The 19732-nt window shown below is 59.3% G+C and overlaps 1 protein-coding gene across 11 annotated transcripts in view; it reads left to right on the top strand.

Annotated features, from left to right (window-relative positions):
- Positions 1 to 19732, top strand: part of DPP9 (dipeptidyl peptidase 9) — a 41169-nt gene that overhangs the window by 11597 nt on the left and 9840 nt on the right. For 10 of the 11 annotated variants that reach the window (XM_012535913.3, XM_033400834.2, XM_049707566.1 and 7 more), the window contains 12 exons: positions 1999 to 2111; positions 3309 to 3482; positions 3566 to 3734; positions 4485 to 4598; positions 7858 to 7986; positions 9256 to 9317; positions 10896 to 10996; positions 11659 to 11836; positions 12066 to 12228; positions 15601 to 15680; positions 18686 to 18838; positions 19244 to 19379. In XM_012535913.3, the coding sequence (XP_012391367.1) occupies positions 1999 to 2111; positions 3309 to 3482; positions 3566 to 3734; positions 4485 to 4598; positions 7858 to 7986; positions 9256 to 9317; positions 10896 to 10996; positions 11659 to 11836; positions 12066 to 12228; positions 15601 to 15680; positions 18686 to 18838; positions 19244 to 19379 (1572 nt within the window). The other variant, XM_049707573.1, reaches the window with a different exon arrangement.

Here is a 19732-nt window from a genome sequence, read left to right as displayed (position 1 = left end):
AGGGGGCGCGGTTCCATCCCTGGTCTGGGAACTAAGATCCCACAAGCCGTGTGGCCAAAAAAAAAAAAAAAAAGAAATGGAATCATGCACTGCACGATTCTCGTCCCAACTTGTCTTGTGAACTTCGGAAGATAGCCCCATCGGCAACTCAGACGGGCGGCGTCACATCCGTGCCTCTAGCTGGGAATGATTCCAGCTGTGGCAGCTTAGAGAGTCCTTAGAAGTCGAATTGTGAATGCTTCCCACTTGTAGCTTGCGTTTTCACTCTTTTTTTACTAACTATACTTCATGAGGAAACTGTCATGAGTGGAAGACGCGAGTCACTTGCCATATTGAGAAGCTACCCATAAGAGTTACTGTGGTGGAATAGGTATTATTTATGAAGCTCTATCTAGCTCTGGAGGTGCCAAGCTTGGGGGGCGGCCCGCCTGTTCTCCCACTCTTAGAAGTGAGAGCGCTGGGGCTTCCCTGGTGGCGCAGTGGTTGAGAGTCTGCCTGCCGATGCAGGGGACATGGGTTCGTGCCCCGGTCCGGGAGGATCCCACATGCCGCGGAGCGGCTGGGCCCGTGAGCCATGGCTGCTGAGCCTGCGTGTCCGGAGCCTGTGCTCCACAACGGGAGAAGCCACAACAGTGAAAGGCCCGTGTACCGCAAAAAAAAAAAAAAAGTGAGAGCGCCTACGAGGAAGAGAGGCCAGCACCAGACCGAGCCTTCCTCCTGGAGAAATTTGGGATTGAGAGGGGTCAAAGCGGGACGCCTGCTTTCTGTGACCCGCTGTTGGCCACAGCGCATTCCTGGGCCACCGCAGAGCATCCCGCCTGCTGCCGGGGGGCTCTGCCCCAGTCCCTCACCTTGTTGCCCAGAGAGTGGGGAACCCAAAGCTTCCTGAGGACCATTCTGCTCCCGCCATTAACTTTGTTAACAGCCATAGTATCGTCATCCATCGAGGCAGAGGCACTTCCAGTTGGGACTTCCCTGGCAGTCCAGTGGTTAGGACTTCGTGCTTCCACTGCAGGGGGCATGGGTTTGACCCCTGGTCGGGAAACTAGGATCCCACACAGGGTGTGGCGTGGCCGAAAGAAACCTGGTTAGAAGATACGTCCTTGTTTTAGTTGCCGCTGTTTGTGCTGAGTGCTTTTATCTCTTACCTCACTTCATCCACACAGGGGTCTCACTAGGCAGCTACTGTATTTTACAGATACGGTTACATTAGCTCAGCGGTTCTCAGTCGGGGTGCTCCTGCCCCAGGGGATGATGCTCAGCAGTGTCTGGGGACATCTGTGGTTGTCACACTGGGGGTGCTCTTGGCATCCAGTGGATGGGGCCAGGGAGGCTGCTCCACACCCCCCAGTGCCTGGGATTGCCCCCCAGAGGATGACCGGCCCCGGTGTCCGCAGCACCGAATGGGAGAGGCTGGACTGGATACACATTTCCCAGCCCTTCTGGACCTTTGCCCGTTCTCTGATCCTCGATTAATTCCTGGACCAGAGCCCAACCTGTGGAGAGTTGGGAATCACTGACCAACCCCCCGTTTTTCATCCTCTTGTGTGCTGTTTCTTTTTATTTATTTATTTATTCATTTATTTATTTTGGCTGCGCCAGGTCTTAGTTGCGGCATGCGGACTTCTTTGTAGTGGCATGCATATAGGATCTAGTTCCCCAAGCAGGGATCCAACCCGGGCCCCCTGCACTGGGAGCATGGAGTCTTACCCACTGGGCCACCAGGGAAGCCCCATCGTGCGCTATTTCTTCAGTAACTGAGGCTAAGGCATTCAGCACTAACATCGCAGGTGGAATTGCCTGCTGCTCCTGCTGGCGGGTGTAACCCAGGGTCCGTGGCTTCTCTGGGGCGGGGTGTGCCGTCGGGGTGCTGGAGAAGCAGGAGGAACCAGCCGGGCCCAGCCATGGGGAGTCAGGGCCCGAGGCCGGTCCCGCCCGAGTCCCTCGCCCCGACCCTGGCAAGGGCGCCCATTCTGGTTTTCCTTTCTTCCTCCCAAGGGATGCCCTATGGCAGCCGAGAGAACTCCCTCCTCTACTCCGAGATCCCCAGGAAGGTCCGGAAGGAAGCACTGCTGCTCCTGTCCTGGAAGCAGATGCTGGATCACTTTCAGGTGAGCCATGGGAGTCGGGCCCTCCCGGTGGGCAAGGCAGGTGGGCGCACGGCAGCCCCTTCTTCGGCCTCACTCAGCTTCCTTGGGCCCTGCACCCACCCCACCCCTCCTGAGGGGGTCCCAGCCCATCCCCCGCTTAACGGCAGCCCCTCAGAGAGGAGCGCCTGGCCCTGGACACCTGTGCCACACCCACCCCCTCCCTTTGGTGCACACCTGAGCCCCAGCGTGTAGCTTGCGGCGACAGCTCCCGTCAGAAGCACGTCTTCCTCTTAAATGCCTCACCAACGGCGTGCAAGTAACTTGGGCCGAGACCCTTTTATAGAAATTTAGCTAATAATGGATGCCGCCCAAAGTCACCTCGCTTCCAGAGGGGCAGACGGCCGGTGAGCGGCGAGAGTGCTTTGTGCACTGGTGTATGTTGATTTATTTTTGATCAAAAATAAAATATGACAGTACGCAGGGAAGGGAACCCGTGCAGCCCCTCTCTTCTGCCTGTCCCCTGTCCCGGGCTGACCAACTCCTATTCACACGGCTTTCCTCGCAGCGTGGGGCTCATTGTGCTTTGGATTCTGCTCTTTAAAAATGCAATTCTGGGAATTCCCTGGCGGTCCAGTGGTTAGGACTCCGCGCTTCTGCTGCAGGGGGCGCAGGTTCGATCCCTGGTCGGAGGACTAAGACCATGCATGCCACGCAGCACAGCCAAAAAAAAAAAAAAAAAAAAAAAAATTAATAAATTAAGAAAATAAAAATGTATTTCTTCCCTTTAACGTTCCTCTGAATTTCCACATCATCTTCAGAATTCTTCTTGGGGCAGCTGCATGGTGTCCACCATAGTTTACCTGCCCGCCCTGCCCAAGGTCAGGCGTTAGGGTGGTCAGGCGTGGAATCTGCCCCACCCCTACCCATGCCAAGAGCATGAACAGCTGGTGGTGGGTGGCTTCAGCTCGAATGCTCTCGCAGGAAGAGGCTGTGACCAGGGAGGGAGGGCGGGGGTCTGTAGGGTGTAGGGTGGCCCTGGGGGTGGAGGAGGGCCTCATGTGTCCTAGAGCGATTTGGTGGGGGGTGAGGAGGTTGCAACTACAGGTGAGCCCCGCAGCCCTGCCCGTCTGTGCCGCTCTGTGGCCAGGGTGCTGGAGCCTCCAGCTGCTGATGCCAGTGTTCCGCCCCGCCCCCCGGCCCCGCCCAATGTGTCCCCAGGCCACGCCGCACCACGGGGTCTACTCCCGGGAAGAGGAACTCCTGCGGGAGCGGAAGCGCCTGGGCGTCTTCGGCATCACCTCCTACGACTTCCACAGCGAGAGCGGCCTCTTCCTCTTCCAGGCCAGCAACAGTCTCTTTCACTGCCGGGACGGCGGCAAGAACGGCTTCATGGTGAGCCCCCGCTCTCTGGTGGGGGGAGGCGGGGCAGGTGGCGGCCTCCTGACCCCCTGAGCTGGGTCTCTGTGTGTCCCCAGGTGTCCCCCATGAAGCCCCTGGAAATCAAGACCCAGTGTTCCGGGCCCCGGATGGACCCCAAGATCTGCCCCGCCGACCCCGCCTTCTTCTCCTTCATCAACAACAGCGACCTGTGGGTGGCCAACATCGAGACGGGCGAGGAGCAGCGGCTGACCTTCTGCCACAAGGGTGAGGCCGGGTGGAGGGCGCCGGGGAGGAGGGCGGGGCGGATGGGAACCGGCACCCCTGGTGTGGTCTGTCATCACAGCCACCAGTCCAGCTTCTAGAAAGACTCCCACCCCTGTCACTGTGCTCCCTGCTGGACCACCAGGCGCCTTCCCAGACCGTGATCCCACGGCCCCCCTCCCGTGGCTCCCCCTCTGGCCCCACAAAGAGTCCAGCTGCCTGGCTCAGGGTCTTCCTCTGCGTGAATCGCCCCGGCCACTGGGGCCTGGCCTCCACGCTGGACACTTGTGCGCCTCTGCTCCCCTCAGCCCCTCCTGCCTCCGCTCTCCTGTCCCCATGCCATTCTTCCAGCCCAGAACTCACCAGACCCGGCCTTCCCCTCAGGCCCCTGCTTGCCGACAGTGACATCAATCCTGTGCAGATATATCTGCGGGACTGCATGGGTTGTGGCCTCTGACCCTGATCCCTGCCTCCTGTCCTGCCCCAAGGCCCTGGTGCCCTCTCACTAAACCTGAGCTTCTCAGCCAGGGGCGAATGGGGTACTGGCCATGTGCTGAGACATTTTCAGCTGTCACAGCGAGGTGAGGATGCTCCTGGCATCGAGTGGGTGCGGCCAGGGAGACTGCTGCACACCCCACAGCGCCCAGGATGCCCCCACAGAGAACGGTCCGGCCCTGATGTCAGCCGTGCCAGGGGAGAAGCCCTGCTCTAAACCAGACTCCTCATCTCTCGCCCGGCCCCCTCCCCATCCAGGCTTGTCCAGTGTCCTTGACGACCCCAGATCCGCGGGTGTAGCCACCTTCGTCATCCAGGAAGAATTTGACCGCTTCACTGGCTACTGGTGGTGTCCCACAGCCTCCTGGGAGGGTAAGCGCCTTTCCATTTTTAGAAACACTTCTGCAAACACTTCTGTTAGCAGAAGCACAGTGTACATGCTGGTCTGCTCTTTGCTCTTTTCATTTAAGATAAACCTCAGCAACCTTCCCATCAGCATCCGTGTCTCAGTCCTTTGAGGCCGCTGTGACAATACCACAGCCAGGGCGGCTTATAAACAGCCGGCATTTATTTCTCACTGTTGCAAGGGCTGGGAGTCCAAGTCCAAGGCAGATTCGGTGTCTGGTGAGGGCCTCTTCCTTGTTCACGGATGCTGTCATATCACCCTGTCCTCACATGGTGAAGGGTCAGGGAGCTCTCTGGGGTTCCTTTTTTTTTTGTGTGTGTGTGGTATGCGGGCCTCTCACTGCTGTGGCCTCTCCCGTTGCCGGGCACAGGCTCCGGACGCGCAGGCTCAGCGGCCATGGCTCACGGGCCCAGCCGTTCCGCGGCATGTGGGATCTTCCTGGACCGGGGCACGAACCCGTGTCCCCTGCATCAGCAGGCAGACTCTCAACCACTGCGCCACCAGGGAAGCCCTGGGGTTCCTTTTTATAGGGGCACTGATCCCCTTCATGAGGGCTCCACCCTCGTGACCTAATCACCTCCCAATACATCACACTGGGGGGTAGGGTCTAACATTTGAATTCTGTGGGAACACAGACATTTAGTCCATTGCAGTCAGCACCCAGAGAATCCTTTAACTGTGGATGTCCTGGGGGCGTGGATGTACCACAGTTTAGTTAAGAAGTCCACACTGATGGGCACTTTGGCTGTTGCCAGTTTCCGGTTTGGGTTTTGCTTTGGTGTTGTAAACAATACTGCAGCGAAATCTTCCTACATTTATCCTCGTGACCTCCTGGGAGTATGTTAATGGTCCTCAGACAGGGGTGGTCTGCCCCGCCCCCCACGCCCAGGGGACACTGGGCCGTGTCTGGGGACATCTGTGGTTGTCACGACTGGGGGTGCTCCCAGTATCGAGGGGGTGGGGGCAGGGGTGCTTCTCCACACCCCACCCCAGGGTGGCCCCCCGCAGAGAATGGCCCGGCCCTAATGTCTGCAGCGCCAAGTATCGAAAATCCTGCCTTAGAGAAAATTCCCAGCTGTAAGAGAGATGAATTGAAGCTACATGCATCTTAAATCTTGACGGGTTTTGCCACAAGTTAGAAAGAAGCCAGATCAGCAGGCCGCTTTGTATCTGTTTTTCTGTGCTGTGCGTGAGGCGAGGGTGTCTTATCTCCCCTGTTCAGTGGACCAGAGTCTGTTTCCTGAGCACGGGGAGAGTCGTTTCTTGCGGTGCGTGAGTACCATCACACCCTCTGCTGCACGAGCAGGAGTGGGCCAGGCCTCCGCTGCGCATAGAGTCCTCCCTGGCCTTAGCGCCTCTGTGTGCGTCCGTGGGCGAGCGGCCACGCAAGCCAGGATGCGGGGGCCCAGGCACTGGCCATCCGCCGCCTCAGCCGAGTGCCACCTCACCTGCTAGTCACCCCTGCCTTGACTTCAGCGTGTCTTCTCCTTAAATCAATTTGAAAAGAAAACATCATGGTCCTACCATGAATAGAAGCTAGGCATGAAAACCGTGCAGCGGAGAGAAACCAGCGCCGAACATGCTAGCCAGCGCCCAGGTAAAGGACGACTTGCCAGCGTCAGGCGCCTAAGGGCTGCTGGTGCTGCCGAGACGGGGCCGGGATCGGCACGTTCCTGGGGAGGACGCCGCACGTGCTCCCCCTTCATCTGGGCCGGGGTCTTTCACCACCGCAGTGCTGTGTGTGCCCCTGGTCCGTGTCTCTGGGGAAAAGGGCTCCAGGTCAGGAGTCAGGGTCCTGGGTCAGGTCACTCAGCTTGTGACTCTGCGTGCCTGAAGCAGGTGACCATCCACCCTTCGACTTCCGGCCTATAAAGTGAGGTCTCTCCCCCTCGGCCCTGTGGCCACGGAGGCTGGGTCATTCTCTGTGGGGGGCCTTGGTGACTCAGTGTGTCACCTGTCACCTGAGTTGTGACAGCCACAAATGTCCCCAGACATTGCCACATGGCCCCTGGGGACCCAGAATGGCCCCTGGTTGCCATCCACTGGTCTCAATGACATCAAGATACTGACTCTACTATTCTTAACAGCTCAGAACCCCTCAGATAGAGCCCCTGAACGCTGAGGCCAAGGGACGTCTACCCCGTTTGCTGTAGCCCCACTCATGGCATGCACCCGTGGAGCTACATGACCACAGCAACCCAAGAGGGTCTTTCCTGGCCAGGAAACTCAGGGCCCCGGAACAACCCATGCCCAGTGGACAGACATAGGAGCCCTTATCACTGAGTCTGAGCTGCAGCACTTCCACTGCCTCAGCCCTGTGGCTGCCAGCGCCCCATAGAGCAGGTGTGGAGACCTGAAGGCAGGGTGGGCTTGGCCGAGGTCAGCGGATGTCATTGGTTCGTCCTAGTGAGTCAGGCGAGGGTACAGGAAGCAGATGGGGACCCTTCTCGGCAGCCGAGAAAGGAACAGCCGTGGGCTCCGTCCCCTTGATGTTGGCATTGCCAGTGCTCACGCCCCTTGCTAGGCTGTCAGCTCCCAGTGATTCGGTTACTTCTCATGACAACTTCCACTGTACCCCTTCTTGAGCCCTGCCCCAAGTGTTAGTCTGCTCGGGCGGCCGTGACCATGTCCCACAGATGGGGCAGCTCAGACGTCACAGCCTGGAGGCTGGACATCTGAGATGGAGGTGTCGGCAGGTTTGGCTTCTTCCGAGGCCTCTCTCCTCAGCTTACAGACGGCTGCCGTCTCCCCCTGTCCTCACGTGGTCTCCCCTCTGCGTGTCTGTGTCCTAACCTCTTTCTATAGCAACAGCAGTCATACTGTATCAGGGCCACCCTCAGGGCTGCATTTTAACCGAATCACCTCTTTAAAAACCCCGATCTCCAAATACAGTCCCGATCTGAGGTCCAGGGGTTGAGACTTGAATGTAGGAATTGGGTGGGCGTGTGGTTCAGCCCGTAAGTCCCCACGTGGCCATCTCCCTTGCCTTCCCGTGCTGGGAAGAGCGCCGTTCCTGCTCTGGTTTTACAGGGAAGGAAATCGACGCCCCAGGAGGACATGTGACTGGCTTCAGGCCTAGTACACGGCAGAGCTGGGTTTCCGGCCCCAGGGGCCATTCTTGTCTGGGCCCTGCCATGGTAGAGCAGAGTCCCCGTGTGGGCAGGGGGGTGCGGGGCGGCAGAGGGGACACCCGGCACCCTCAGCAGCGGCCCTGCCCCCTCCCAGGTTCAGAAGGCTGCAAGACGCTGCGGATCCTGTACGAGGAAGTGGACGAGTCCGAGGTGGAGATCATTCACGTGCCCTCTCCCGCGCTAGAGGAGAGGAAGACGGACTCCTACCGGTACCCCAGGACAGGTGAGGGCCCAGGACACACGAGGGCGGCTCGGCTCTGAAGCCTCATAGAACACGGTGAGGCACCAGCCAGGATGGGCCCACAGGACCCAGACAGGGATGGCCCCGGAGAAGCAGGCTGCACTTGGGAACAACAGCCAGGCCAGCGCCACCGTCAGTGGTGACTGGTGTCCTGCCTCGGGGCCCAGGAGACAGTAGGAGCCCTGGGGAGGCAGTGGGAGGTGTGGGCCCCCTCCAGGGTCGCATCAGACACTCACTGCCTTGTGAGAATACAGGGTTTGCCCAGAAATACATGGAAGTCCCAGAAATCTACCAATTCTTAAACGTGGCTCGAATCATTTAAAAATACTTAGCAGGACTTCCCTAGCGGTCCAGTGGTTAAGACTCCACGCTTCCACTGCAGGGGGCACGGGTTCGATCTCTGGTCGGGGAACTAAGATCCTGCATGCCGCACGTGGCACGGCCAATTTAAAAAAAAAAAAAAGACTTAGCCACACAAAATACATGTGCAGGCCAGGTTCAGCATCTTTGGGACCTCCGTGGAAGCCTACGACAGACTCGTTCTTGCTAACTGTGGGCCGTGCTAGGCAGAGCCTCCCTACGGAAACTTCCAGTCCCTGGTGTGAACGGGGAAGTTGGTCCTTCCCTTCCCCTGTTGGAGAGACGAGGAAGCAGAGGCACCGAGACATTACCTGCTGGGGTGCGAGAGCCACGGGGGCCAGAGTTGAGATCCGTCATAGGAATAACGGGGGCCTGAACCAAATCCCACCCTGGAGGGCATGTCTCAGTCACCCCAGCCAATAGGCCACCTGCCTCCCGACAGCTGAAGACTGGCTGTGTCACTGGGACGTGGGCCACCTTTCTGCATCATTGGTGCTTTTGTTACGGGCGTGTGCTGTCTTTGCAGCCAGCATTCAAGCTCTCCAGAGGCAGAGAGGCATCTTCCTCGTGTTTGTGTCCCCCTCACGGCCCTCCCACCAGCCCAGGCCTGACCTATGTTCTTAAACAGCAGAGACGTTGCCACGTCACTGTCGGGACTAAGGTCCAGGCCCAAAGTCAGACAGTCCTGCCTGGGGGACTTTGTGCCTGGGCCAGAGAGGGTGACGCACCTACAGAGAGACCTTTGGCCACCTGGCGCCTTCCTCCCCTCCCCCCATGCCAGCCATGTCACTGCCTGTGAGGATCACCCCCCACCCCAGCCACCGCCCCCAACACCTGCTCTGAGCCCTCTTGGCGACACCTGCCAGATCCACCTCGCTTTCGTTTCTGCAGGCAGCAAAAATCCCAAGATCGCCTTGAAACTGGCTGAGTTTCAGACCGACAGTCAGGGCAAGGTAAGAGGGGTCTGGGCGCCCGGGAGAAGCTTCTGGATGAGGAGAGGAGGGCCGGGGTGTGTGCTGGGAGACGGGTCCGGAGGCTGCTCGCCCCCATTGCATGGCAGGTGCTTCTCTTGGCCAACTGAACCTGAAGAGGTTCTGCCCGGAGCCCCAGCTTCCAGGCTGGGCCCTGCCGCCCGTCACTCTGAACCTGGACTCCGAGACGGGGAGTGGTGAGCCCAGCCCCACCTGCCTCCAGGTGGCCCTGAGGCGTGGGGAGGGGACGCCCGGGCACACGAGGGCGGTGGCTCGCAGAGCTTCCAGAACAGGGAGCTCAGAGGGGTGGGGAGCAGTTGCCTGGAGCACCCCGACCTCAGGCTAGGGGTGCCCCACCCCAGCCTCTGAGCAGCTCCTCACATATCACTTCACCGGCCCCATCTGTTCTGCATCCTTCCCTCTGTCAGCTGGTCGTCGTCGCAGACAAGGGTCCTCATCGCCCAGGGAGTCGTTCCTCAGGACCCCACAGCCAGGAGGGCAGAGGAGGCTAAGGGGAGAAGGGCTGTAGGGATGCCCAGCCCCACGTGGGGATGTCAGAGGGCGACGCCCCTCGCAGCAGAGGTTGGAGCAGGCGGACGAGCCGGGAAGCCCCTGCATATTTTTGCCAAAGTGGCTTCTCATGTAATGTTTCATAAAAGAGGCGTGAGATTAAATACACCTATTTTCATGATTGGGGGGGTGGTTTTGGGTTTGGGCATGATTAGGCCCTAACCAAACCCCTTCGGCACTCTTGACCGGAACATTACGGCAGATTCTACAGGGATCTGTCCTAAGTGGCTTTGCTGAACCCCCACCAGCTGTTGTAAATGGTTCCTGGCCGCGTCGGATGGGCAAGGTCCCGAGGCGGGCGTGGGTTTTGCCCACTGAACAGGCAGGTGGGGCAGGCGGGGGTTGGTGGCGAGCCTGGGTGTGGGCCGTGCTGAGGCCCTGCCCGCCTCTCCTGTCACCCCTCCCGGGGAGATGCCCTGCCAGCCCCGTGTCACCTCCAGGAAGCTGCAGCGGCCAGAGGCTGTGTCTTACCCAAGGCCACCTGGCTCTTCAGTGACAGCCCAGGCCAGAGCCCTTGGTTTCCAGGCAACAGGCTGTCATAGCAAAGTACCACTGGGAGGTTTAAGCCACTGAAGTTCATCATCTCCCGGTTCTGGAGGCTAAAGGTCCAAAATCAAGGTGTTGACAGGGCTGGCTCCTTCCGAGGCCTTGAGGGAAGATCTGTTCCAGGCAGCCCCCCTTGGCTTGGAGACAGCCGCCTGCTCCCTGTGTCTCGTCACAAGACGTTCTCTGCCTGAGTGGTGCCTCTGTCCCTTTTTATAAAGACATCTGTCCTGTTAGGTTGGGCCCCCCCACCCCAGTACGACCTCATCTGAACTAGTCACACCTGCGACCACCCCGTTTCCAAATAAGGCCCCCTTCTGAGGTACCAGGAGTTAGGGCTCCAACATGTGGAGCCGGGGGGGACACAGTGCCCCCCAACAGTGGCTGTCTCCTCCTGGGCAGCACATGGGCAGGCCGGACTGTGACCCGAGTCTGCTTTGCCTTTAGATTGTGTCGACGCAAGAGAAGGAGCTGGTACAACCCTTCAGCACGCTCTTCCCGAAGGTGGAGTACATCGCCAGGGCCGGCTGGACACGCGACGGCAAATAGTGAGTGTCTCCCTCACTAGGTAGAAGGTGTCCCTTCGCAGCCATTTTCTACCTCTTCTGCCCAAGTTGGGGCAGACACCTCTAAACCAGGGCCCCAAACCGCCACCCGGGGGCCAAATCCAGCCCGCTGCCCGTTACCATACAGCCCACAAGCCAAGAATGGCTTGTCTGTTTTTCAGTGATGCAGGGAGAGATCCAAAGAAGAGTATTTTCGGGGCTTCCCTGGTGGTGCAGTGGTGAGGTCTCTGTGCTTCCACTGCAGGGAGTGCGGGTTCGATCCCTGGTCAGGGAACTAAGGTCCCACAGGCCACGCAGCACGACTGGGGGGAAAAAAAAAGAAACTGTCCACTTAGAGTAGAATATGAAACAAAGGATAAATAAAGGCTGAGGATTTGGCAGAAGTCGGCCAAGTTTACAAATGATGCGAGGTGTTTTCAGAACAAACTGGATTGCACGGTTCTGTCAGCACCCCCGTCTCCCCTTGAGCGGGCGTGCCGGCTACGGACCCTTTGCGTGCTGCAGGGTCACCTGCTCAGGTGTCAGTGAGGTCGGCAAAGGAGGCGCCGTTCTGATCAAACACAAGTGTGGAAAGGGGGCCATTGGGCCCTGGCTGGCCTCCGCTGGCCCCTGAGGTGCCGGTCCTCTCTTGCCTCGCCCCCCAGTGCCTGGGCCATGTTCCTGGACCGGCCGCAGCAGCGGCTTCAGCTCGTCCTCCTGCCCCCGGCCCTGTTCATCCCCACCGCCGAGAACGAGGAGCAGCGGGCAGCCTTCGCCAGAGCCGTGCCCAGGAGCGCCCAGCCGCACGTGGTGTACGAGGAGGTCACCGACGTGTGGATCAACGTAAGGGCAGGGGTGTGTGCCCCGCCCGGGCCGGGGTCCCGCGTCCCCGCCCCCAGCTCCCCAGCTGGACGGGGGCTGGCGATGTGGAGAAGCCAGCTCCGGAGGGAGAGTCGGTGGGGTCTGACTTCTAGCCAGGCAGTCGGAGCCTCCCCTTTCTCAAAGGGATGTGTCCCCCCACCACCCCAGCCCCCGCCTCTGACACATCCTCTCTCTCTCTCTGCCCGGACAGGTTCACGACATCTTCTATCCCTTCCCCCAACCAGAGGGAGAAGACGAACTCTGCTTCATCCGTGCCAACGAGTGCAAGACTGGCTTCTGCCACTTGTACAAAGTCACCGCTGTTTTGAAGCCCCGTGGCTACGACTGGACCCAGCCCTTCAGCCCCGGGGAAGGTGAGCGACCCTGACTAACACCTTGCTCATGGCCTGTGGTTCAAGCCAGTGGTTTGTTCCCTGGTCCCGCCCCAGAGGGAGTGGGTGCCAATGACTAAGAAGCCGGCCTTTCCCAGTGCCAGTCCTGGTCTGGCAGGGTTATCACAGCCAGCTCCCGGCTTAGTCAGGCGGCAGTATTTATTGAGCGCCGACTACATGCTAGGCCCTTTGCACACCAAGTCTGTGCTGCCTGGCTCTTTACAGGAAAAGCTGCCCCGCCCTAGGTGCGGGGTGGGGGTGGGGCGGGTATCACTGTAGGAAGAGAAAAGCGAAGACCTCTGCTCTGGTGGAGGAGGCAGGCATCATCCAAATACAGTGAGAGGCCAGGAGGCCAGGGGCACAGCAGTGGATAACATGCCACAGAGCAGAGACCGGGTGGAGGCAGAAGCAGCCACAACACGGCGCTCCAGGCCGAGGGTCAGCCCGTGCAAAGGCCCTGCGGCAGGGCAGGGCTGGGCCTGGCGTGTTGGAGGGACAGCCAGGAGGCCCGTGTGGCTGGAACAGAGTGAGCGAGGGGGAGACAGGGAGGAGGGGAGGGCAGGGAGGGGACGGGGCAGGTGGCACAGGGCCTCGTGGGCCGCGGGGAGGACTAGGGCTTTTACCATTGACCTTCGGCCGGTTTAGAATGATTCTTGTGGCTGTTCATGGAGCAGAGCCTGAGGGAGGGGGGAGGTGACAAAGTTGGGGTCAGGCAGTGGGGCTGAGCTGACTTTGCTCTAGATCCAGGTGGGCCCGATTCTGGATGTACTTGACTGCTGAGCTGACACGGTGGATTGCACTGGGGTCTGAGAGAGAGAGAGAGAGGGACGGCGTGGACGTCTGAAAGGGTTTTGGAGTCTGAGACGGAAAGACTCTGAGGGGACAGTTTAGGAGAGAACTGTTGAGTTGGGTTTTGGACATGTTCAAGTTGAAGCTCTGTGCAGGTTCTGGGGACCAGGGTGGATCCACGGTGGGAACGTGGGTGTCCTCACACACGGATGGCATCTCAGCCTGGGGACAGGCTGGGGCACCAAGGGCGGAGCCTGGGTAGGTAGGGTGTGGTCTGAGTGCCAAACAGGGCTCTCAGAGCTTGGAGCAGGGTCTCCCCAGCACTGCGGACATCAGGGCCGAGTCACTCTCTGGGGGGTGTCGGGGCGCTGTGGGGTGTGGAGCAGCATCCCTGCCGCCACCCACTCGATGCCAGGAGCACCCCTGTTGTGACAACCACAGATGAACCCAGACACCTGCCAGTGTCCCCTGGGGGTGGGACTGTCCTGGATGAGCCACAGGGCTTCAAGGCCATGCCCGCTAAGGAGACTGAGGCCGCCACAGTGTGAAGACGGTCACCCAAGGGAGGGGGTATCCGGGGGGCTCAGGCGCCGCAGGAGCCCGAGGGTCAGGAACAGACTAAGCCACAAGCTGCCGGGGCGTCAGGTGAGATGGGGACCAAGGAGTGACCAGCGTCTGGGCGTTGTTGTCCTTCAGGGTTGAGCGCGGCCGTCACAGGCCAGCTGAGCCGTCTCAGAGACACTCGTCAGCATTTGCTTTCCTGTTTGGAAACCCCCTCGCCTTGGAGATCTCACTGGAGAAATCCTCATCCTCCCTCTTGAAATGGGCAGCCAAGAGCTCTCGTTCTGCCTGGTGGTTGTTGAGTGGGGCTCATGGCAGGTGCCCCCGGGGGACCCCTACCTTTGAGGTGGGCCCTGCTGGTTTCCCCTCTGCCCTTTGGTGCCCCGACTGCATCCTCCCCACCGCCCTGCCTCAAGGCCTCCGCCTGCTGCAGGCTACTGAACGGTCCAAAAGGCAAGGCCAAAGGAGTGGGTTCCTTAAGGGCGTCCCGGCCGAGTGGGAGGGCGGTCAGGAGGCTGGGGGACCCGGTCAGGAGGAGTGTGTCCAGGTGACACAGGTGGCTCCCCAGCGAGGGGCCGGGTAGGGAGGAGGGAGGAGCCTGGCATGGTCTGCAGGACCCTCTGGGCCGTGAACAGCGTGGGCTTGAGCCCAGAAGACGACTGAGGGCAGTCAGAGCGAGTGGGAGCAAGGCAGGGGGACCAGGAGGCCTTGAGCCATCGCCCAGGCCTCCTGGGGGCAGCAGGAGAATTGAGGGCACAGCGACTGTGGACTGGGAGCAGGCGTGTCGGCAGGGCCGGCCCCAGAGGAGGCCTGTGCGACTGGGCTCCCTGCCTGGGCCCAGCAGAGTGTGTGTCAGCAAAGGCGTGAGTGGGCAGGAAGTGGGGCATCCGGCCCCTGGTGAGTGAGGGGCGGAGGAACAGCCCTCCCTCCCGGGTCTCCTTGTGACAAGTCACCCGGCCCAGGTCTCTGCACTGGAAGTTCCTGACTGTGCAGCCCTGTGGATCTGTGCGGGGACATCTGTCCCTCCCTAGGTGACGTGGTCAGTAGTTTGCTTCAGATCCAAGAGGATAGAAAACAATTTTAGGGACTTCCCTGGTGGCACAGTGGTTAAGGATCTGTCTGCCAATGCAGGGGACACGGGTTCGAGCCCTGGTCCGGGAAGGTCCCATGTGCCACGGAGCAGCTAAGTCCGTGCGCCACAACTACTGAGCCCGCGCACCTACAGTGCGTGCTCCACAACAAAGAAGCCACCGCAATGAGAAGCCTGCGCACCGCAACGAAGAGTAGCCCCTGCTTGCCGCAAGTAGAGAAAGCCCATGTGCAGCAACGAAGACCCAGTGTGGCCAATAAATAAATAAATATTTTTTAAAAAAAAAGAAAAGGAAAGAAAACAATTTTAGCCAGTGCTCATAAACTGTCTTAATAATTTCTAACATGTGGCAAGACACATTCCGTATTGTTATGTACCTGGTAAAAATTCAACAGCGAGGCCTACCCACCAAAAAACCTCCTGTAACTCCACTGAGCCTTTGCTCAGCCCCAGAGTTTAATCAAGATCTGGTTACGTGGCCTAAGCAGTCACAGGTCCAGGCATGGAAGGTGGCGGTTTGACCTGCAGGATTCTAAAATTGGGTGCTTTTTTTTTTTTTTTTTTTTTTTTTGGACCACATTGCCTATGGGATCTTAGTTCCCCAACCAGCCATTGAACCCGCGCCCCCTGCAGAGGAAGTGCAGAGTCTCTACCACTGGACCACCAGGGAAGTCCTGAAAATTGGGTGCTTTTGATAAAAATGCAGATCCCTGGTTTTTCTGGGGAAATGCTGGCACCCCATCCACATGGTGGGAACCTCGCCGTGGTGTGGCGGGTCCTTGTACCATCCCTGGGGCCCAGCCAGTGTACCTGCCCATCACCTGGCTGCCTGGGCTCCGTGGAGAATTCATTGTGTGCTTTGAGTCCCCATCATAGCTTCCCGGGCTCCCTTCACCTCTTTTCCTTTCTTCCAGATGAATTTAAATGCCCCATCAAGGAGGAGATCACACTGACCAGCGGCGAATGGGAGGTTTTGGCAAGGCACGGCTCCAAGGTACCCGAGTCTCCATGCACGCTTGTACACGCATATGTGCACAGACACAATGCACACGCGCTCCCGCCCCCTCCAGACCCCCCAGGCCTGTGGCTTCTCTCTCCGCCCCCTCACCCGGCCACTCCCTCCTGCTCTGCACGCCGAGGGCCACGGGGGCTGTGCTTCCCACCAGCTGGAGACCCTGGGTCCAGGAAGCAGGCTGTCCTGAGCATCCTTTGTTGGATCCTAGTGGGTGAGGCCCAGCCCATTCTCAGTGCCACCTGGAGCATTCACTTAGCCTCCATCCACTCCATGAAGCCACCTGTCCCCAGGACAGCAGTCTGTGAGTCTGTGGGACACTGGTGGTGCCCACCGTAGAACTGTCCTGCAGCTTCCAATGGGGGACCACCCCCATGCCTGCCCCGGGAGGTTTGGGAACAAAAGATGCAGCTGCAGGGCTGAGAGGTGCACCTTCCACTCCCCGACCCAGATGCTCCATCATAAAAATGTGACCAGGGCTTCCCTGGTGGCGCAGTGGTTGAGAGTCCATCTGCCGATGCAGGGGACACGGGTTCGTGCCCCTGTCTGGGAAGATCCCACATGCCGCGGAGTGGCTAGCCCGTGAGCCATGGCCGCTGAGCCTGCGCGTCCGGAGCCTGTGCTCCGCAGCGGGAGAGGCCACAGCAGTGAGAGGCCCACGTACCGCAAAAAAAAAAAAAAAAAATATGACCAGAGTATCTTCACCGGGGTCCAGGTCTACAGAATTCCAGATTTTCCAAAGAGACCCCTTAATCAGACCTCCTGGATCCCTACCTCACACCAGCATAAAGGCCTCCTGGACCAAAGACTTAGATGGAAAAAACTAAACCATACAAGTAACCAGGAGGAGATGTGGCCAACCCTTTTAAAGTTGAGAGGTGGGCTGCCTGTGTGCTGCCCAGGGCTGCCAAGAGAAGGGGGCCAGGCACCCCTGGGCAGCGCAGCCAGGGGGCGTGGCTCGGCCTTTCTGGGGTGCAGAGGCGGCATCTATTACAGCGTCAACCTATGTCTCACCTGACCCGGCAGCCCCAGGTCTAGGCGTGGACCTTACGAGGCCACCCCAGGGCACACTCGAGAGGTTAACATGCAAGTGTACATTGCTGTGCTCTTCATACAGTGGGAAATAGTGGTTAGAAAACACTCGAGCAAGAGAAAAGTGTTATTGCTGAGTTCCGGTTCTGTAGGTAACTGTGTCCATTCCCGTATGACCACACCTGGCCCTACTCAGTCGCTCTGCTGTGGTTGAAGCTCACTGGAGGCCCCTGTGCTCGTAGCCTCGCTCGGCCCCTCGCTAGCTGGGTGCTAAGACTCAGTTTCCTCACCTGTGAGATGGGACCATCAGATAGCGCTGGTACTCTCCACAGCAGTTTCTCCCTTGGCGCCATGGACACTCGGGGCCAGAGATGGGCACTGTGGGTGTGGAACAGCCTCCCTGGCCCCCGCCCTGGGGGTGACAACCACAGATGTGTCCAGAGGCTGCCAAACGTCCCTGGGGGGCAGAACAGCCCTGGGTGAGGACCCTGCTTTAAAATACTTGGACGCCCTCAGCGCAGCATCTGGCAGACACACAAGACAGTCCTTTCTCTAAGGACTTCCCTGGCGGTCAAGTAGTTAGGACTCGGCGCTTTCACTGCCGAGGGCCTGGGTTCAGTCCCTGCTCAGGGAACTAAGATCCCACAAGCCGTGTAGTGCAGCCAAAAAAAAAAAAACCCAAAACCTTTCTTTAACGTGAAAGTTTTACCTTCTGCATGCCTTATCTTTTTACCCAGAAATTTTCTTTAAAAAAAAAGCATTTTAAGAATTAAAAAGGGAAAGAGAGCCCTCTGCCACCGCCACGGCCACGTGCTCCATGTGGCCTGTGCCATGGCCCTGGACCTCGGTGGGTCCCCCGCCTGGAGATCCTTCCTGCCTGCATATCTTCTCACATGGTCCTTGTGACGACAGCAGCACACGACTTAACTACCTGTGGTGTGGGGTTTTCCCACGACATCCTCCATTTCTAGAAAACCAGCATTTATTTTTCCAAGTACAGTGACAGCGAACACATCAGTGTTTGTTGTAAAAATTGAATCGTTCTAAATAATCCCCTTCCATCCTCACCCCAGACCCCTGTGACCTCCCCACTCCGCCTCAGAGGTGACCACGGGGGGAAATCACTGCAAATCTTTCCTATTTTCACACATCTCCACAGGAGCATCATAATTGTAGAGGATTTGTAGGGGTTTTTTAGACAGTACAGCTTTATGTGGCCACGGAGAACTGTGCCGTAATTACGGAGCCAGTCCGTCTTTTGGGCATTCGGGGTGTCACCTCTCTTTAGTCTGAAGAGACATCTTTGTGCCTTCGTTTTGAACTCACCTCTCTGGTGGAGTCCTCAGGAGCAATTCCCAGGGGTGTAATTGCCGGTTCGGAGGATGTGCCTTTTTGAAGTGCCTCTTTAAGCATCTGTGCTGCGTGGTCAGCCCCAGCAAGGCAGTGCCTGTTCCCGGCCCCAGAGCAAGGTTCCTTCCTGCACCTCCTGAGGACAGCGCCTAAGAACCGTGCCAGGGGTCTGATGGGCGTTCCCCCAGGAAACCGGTGGGGCAGGGAATTACCACTGCTTAACCCTGAGCACCTGGGTCAGAGAGGTGGGCTGTCCCCACTGGGGACCAGGGCTGGGGGACTGGCAGGCCCAGGACAGGCCCTCCCTCAGCCTCTGTCCCAGCACTGGGGCCTCAGCCCCCCTCAGCGGCTGATCTGGATCTGCCTGGAAGGAGCTGTCCGGACCCGGAGTTCTGATTGCAAGTCAGACCGGAGAACACGCAGTTAGCCCAGCCCTAGTGGGGTCTGCTCTTGCCCCACGGGGTCTGTGAAGTCTCCCAGACAGCTCTCCAGCCTGTGGGCTCAAGCCAGCTCGGAGAGAACGGGTCCCCTGTCCACAGAACGCTGGGCCCTCCCTGGGGGTGGGGAGGGCGGCCCTGTCACCAAGAGCCCCCGTGCCCCCGCAGATCTGGGTCAACGAGGAGACGAAGCTGGTGTACTTCCAAGGCACGAAGGACACGCCCCTGGAGCACCACCTCTACGTGGTCAGCTACGAGTCAGCCGGCGAGATCGTGCGCCTCACCACGCCCGGCTTCTCCCACAGCTGCTCCATGAGCCAGGTGGGCACCTCCCTGATGCTCCCTCCCTTGGAACATTCTGGAAGATCAGGCAGCATTCTGGAACATGAGCACAGGGCTACCCCCACCCCGGGCAAGCAGCCAGTGGCTGTTTGCTGGCTGCAGAACCAGCAAGATAGGCACACTCTGGCATCGGGCAGGTCTGGCTCTGACCCCCACCCCCGCTGGGTCCAGCGGCCTCCGCCTGGGGTCCCCTGGCCAGGGGACAGGCTCCTCTCACCTCAGTCTGCTTATCTGCAAGGCAGGGCTGGTGGTAACAGCAGCAGAGTTAGGCAGGGGAACACACCACACGGGGTGAAGATGGCACGTGGTTGATGCAGGTGGCGGGCGAGCAGGGAGGGGGAGGGGGAGGCGCCCCGCGGTCTCAGCACCCCGTCCCGCCTGCAGAACTTCGACATGTTCATCAGCCACTACAGCAGCGTGGGCACGCCACCCTGCGTGCATGTCTACAAGCTGAGCGGCCCCGATGACGACCCCCTGCACAAGCAGCCCCGGTTCTGGGCCAGCATGATGGAGGCGGCCAGTGAGTAGCCCCAGGCCCCCGGGCTCCTGAGCGAGTCCTTCCCCTGGGGAGCCCCAGCTTTCTCGTCACAGGCCTGGTAAATAAGGCAGGTGAGAGGGGGCCATCTGGGCGAGCACAAGGCATTGAGCGGCGCGGCCCCGAGAGCGGGTCGAGCATAACCACAGGTCCCGACCTGTCCTGTGGGCCCCCCGAGACAGTCTCTGGCTTCTGTGCTGCTGTTATGGATGGAGCACATACTCAGTGCAGGAGCCGACTCTGCCAGATGGATGGGGTCCCTACACGGACCATCCTCGTCCTCAGGGGCGGCCATCTCCAAGGGCGCCTGTGCAGAGCAGGCGCTCCAAAGCCTTCAT

Source organism: Orcinus orca, chromosome 3, assembly GCF_937001465.1.
Source record: "Orcinus orca chromosome 3, mOrcOrc1.1, whole genome shotgun sequence".
NCBI lineage: Eukaryota > Metazoa > Chordata > Mammalia > Artiodactyla > Delphinidae > Orcinus > Orcinus orca.
Note: the sequence above shows the minus strand (reverse complement) of the source record. Positions and strands in the feature narration are given on the sequence as shown.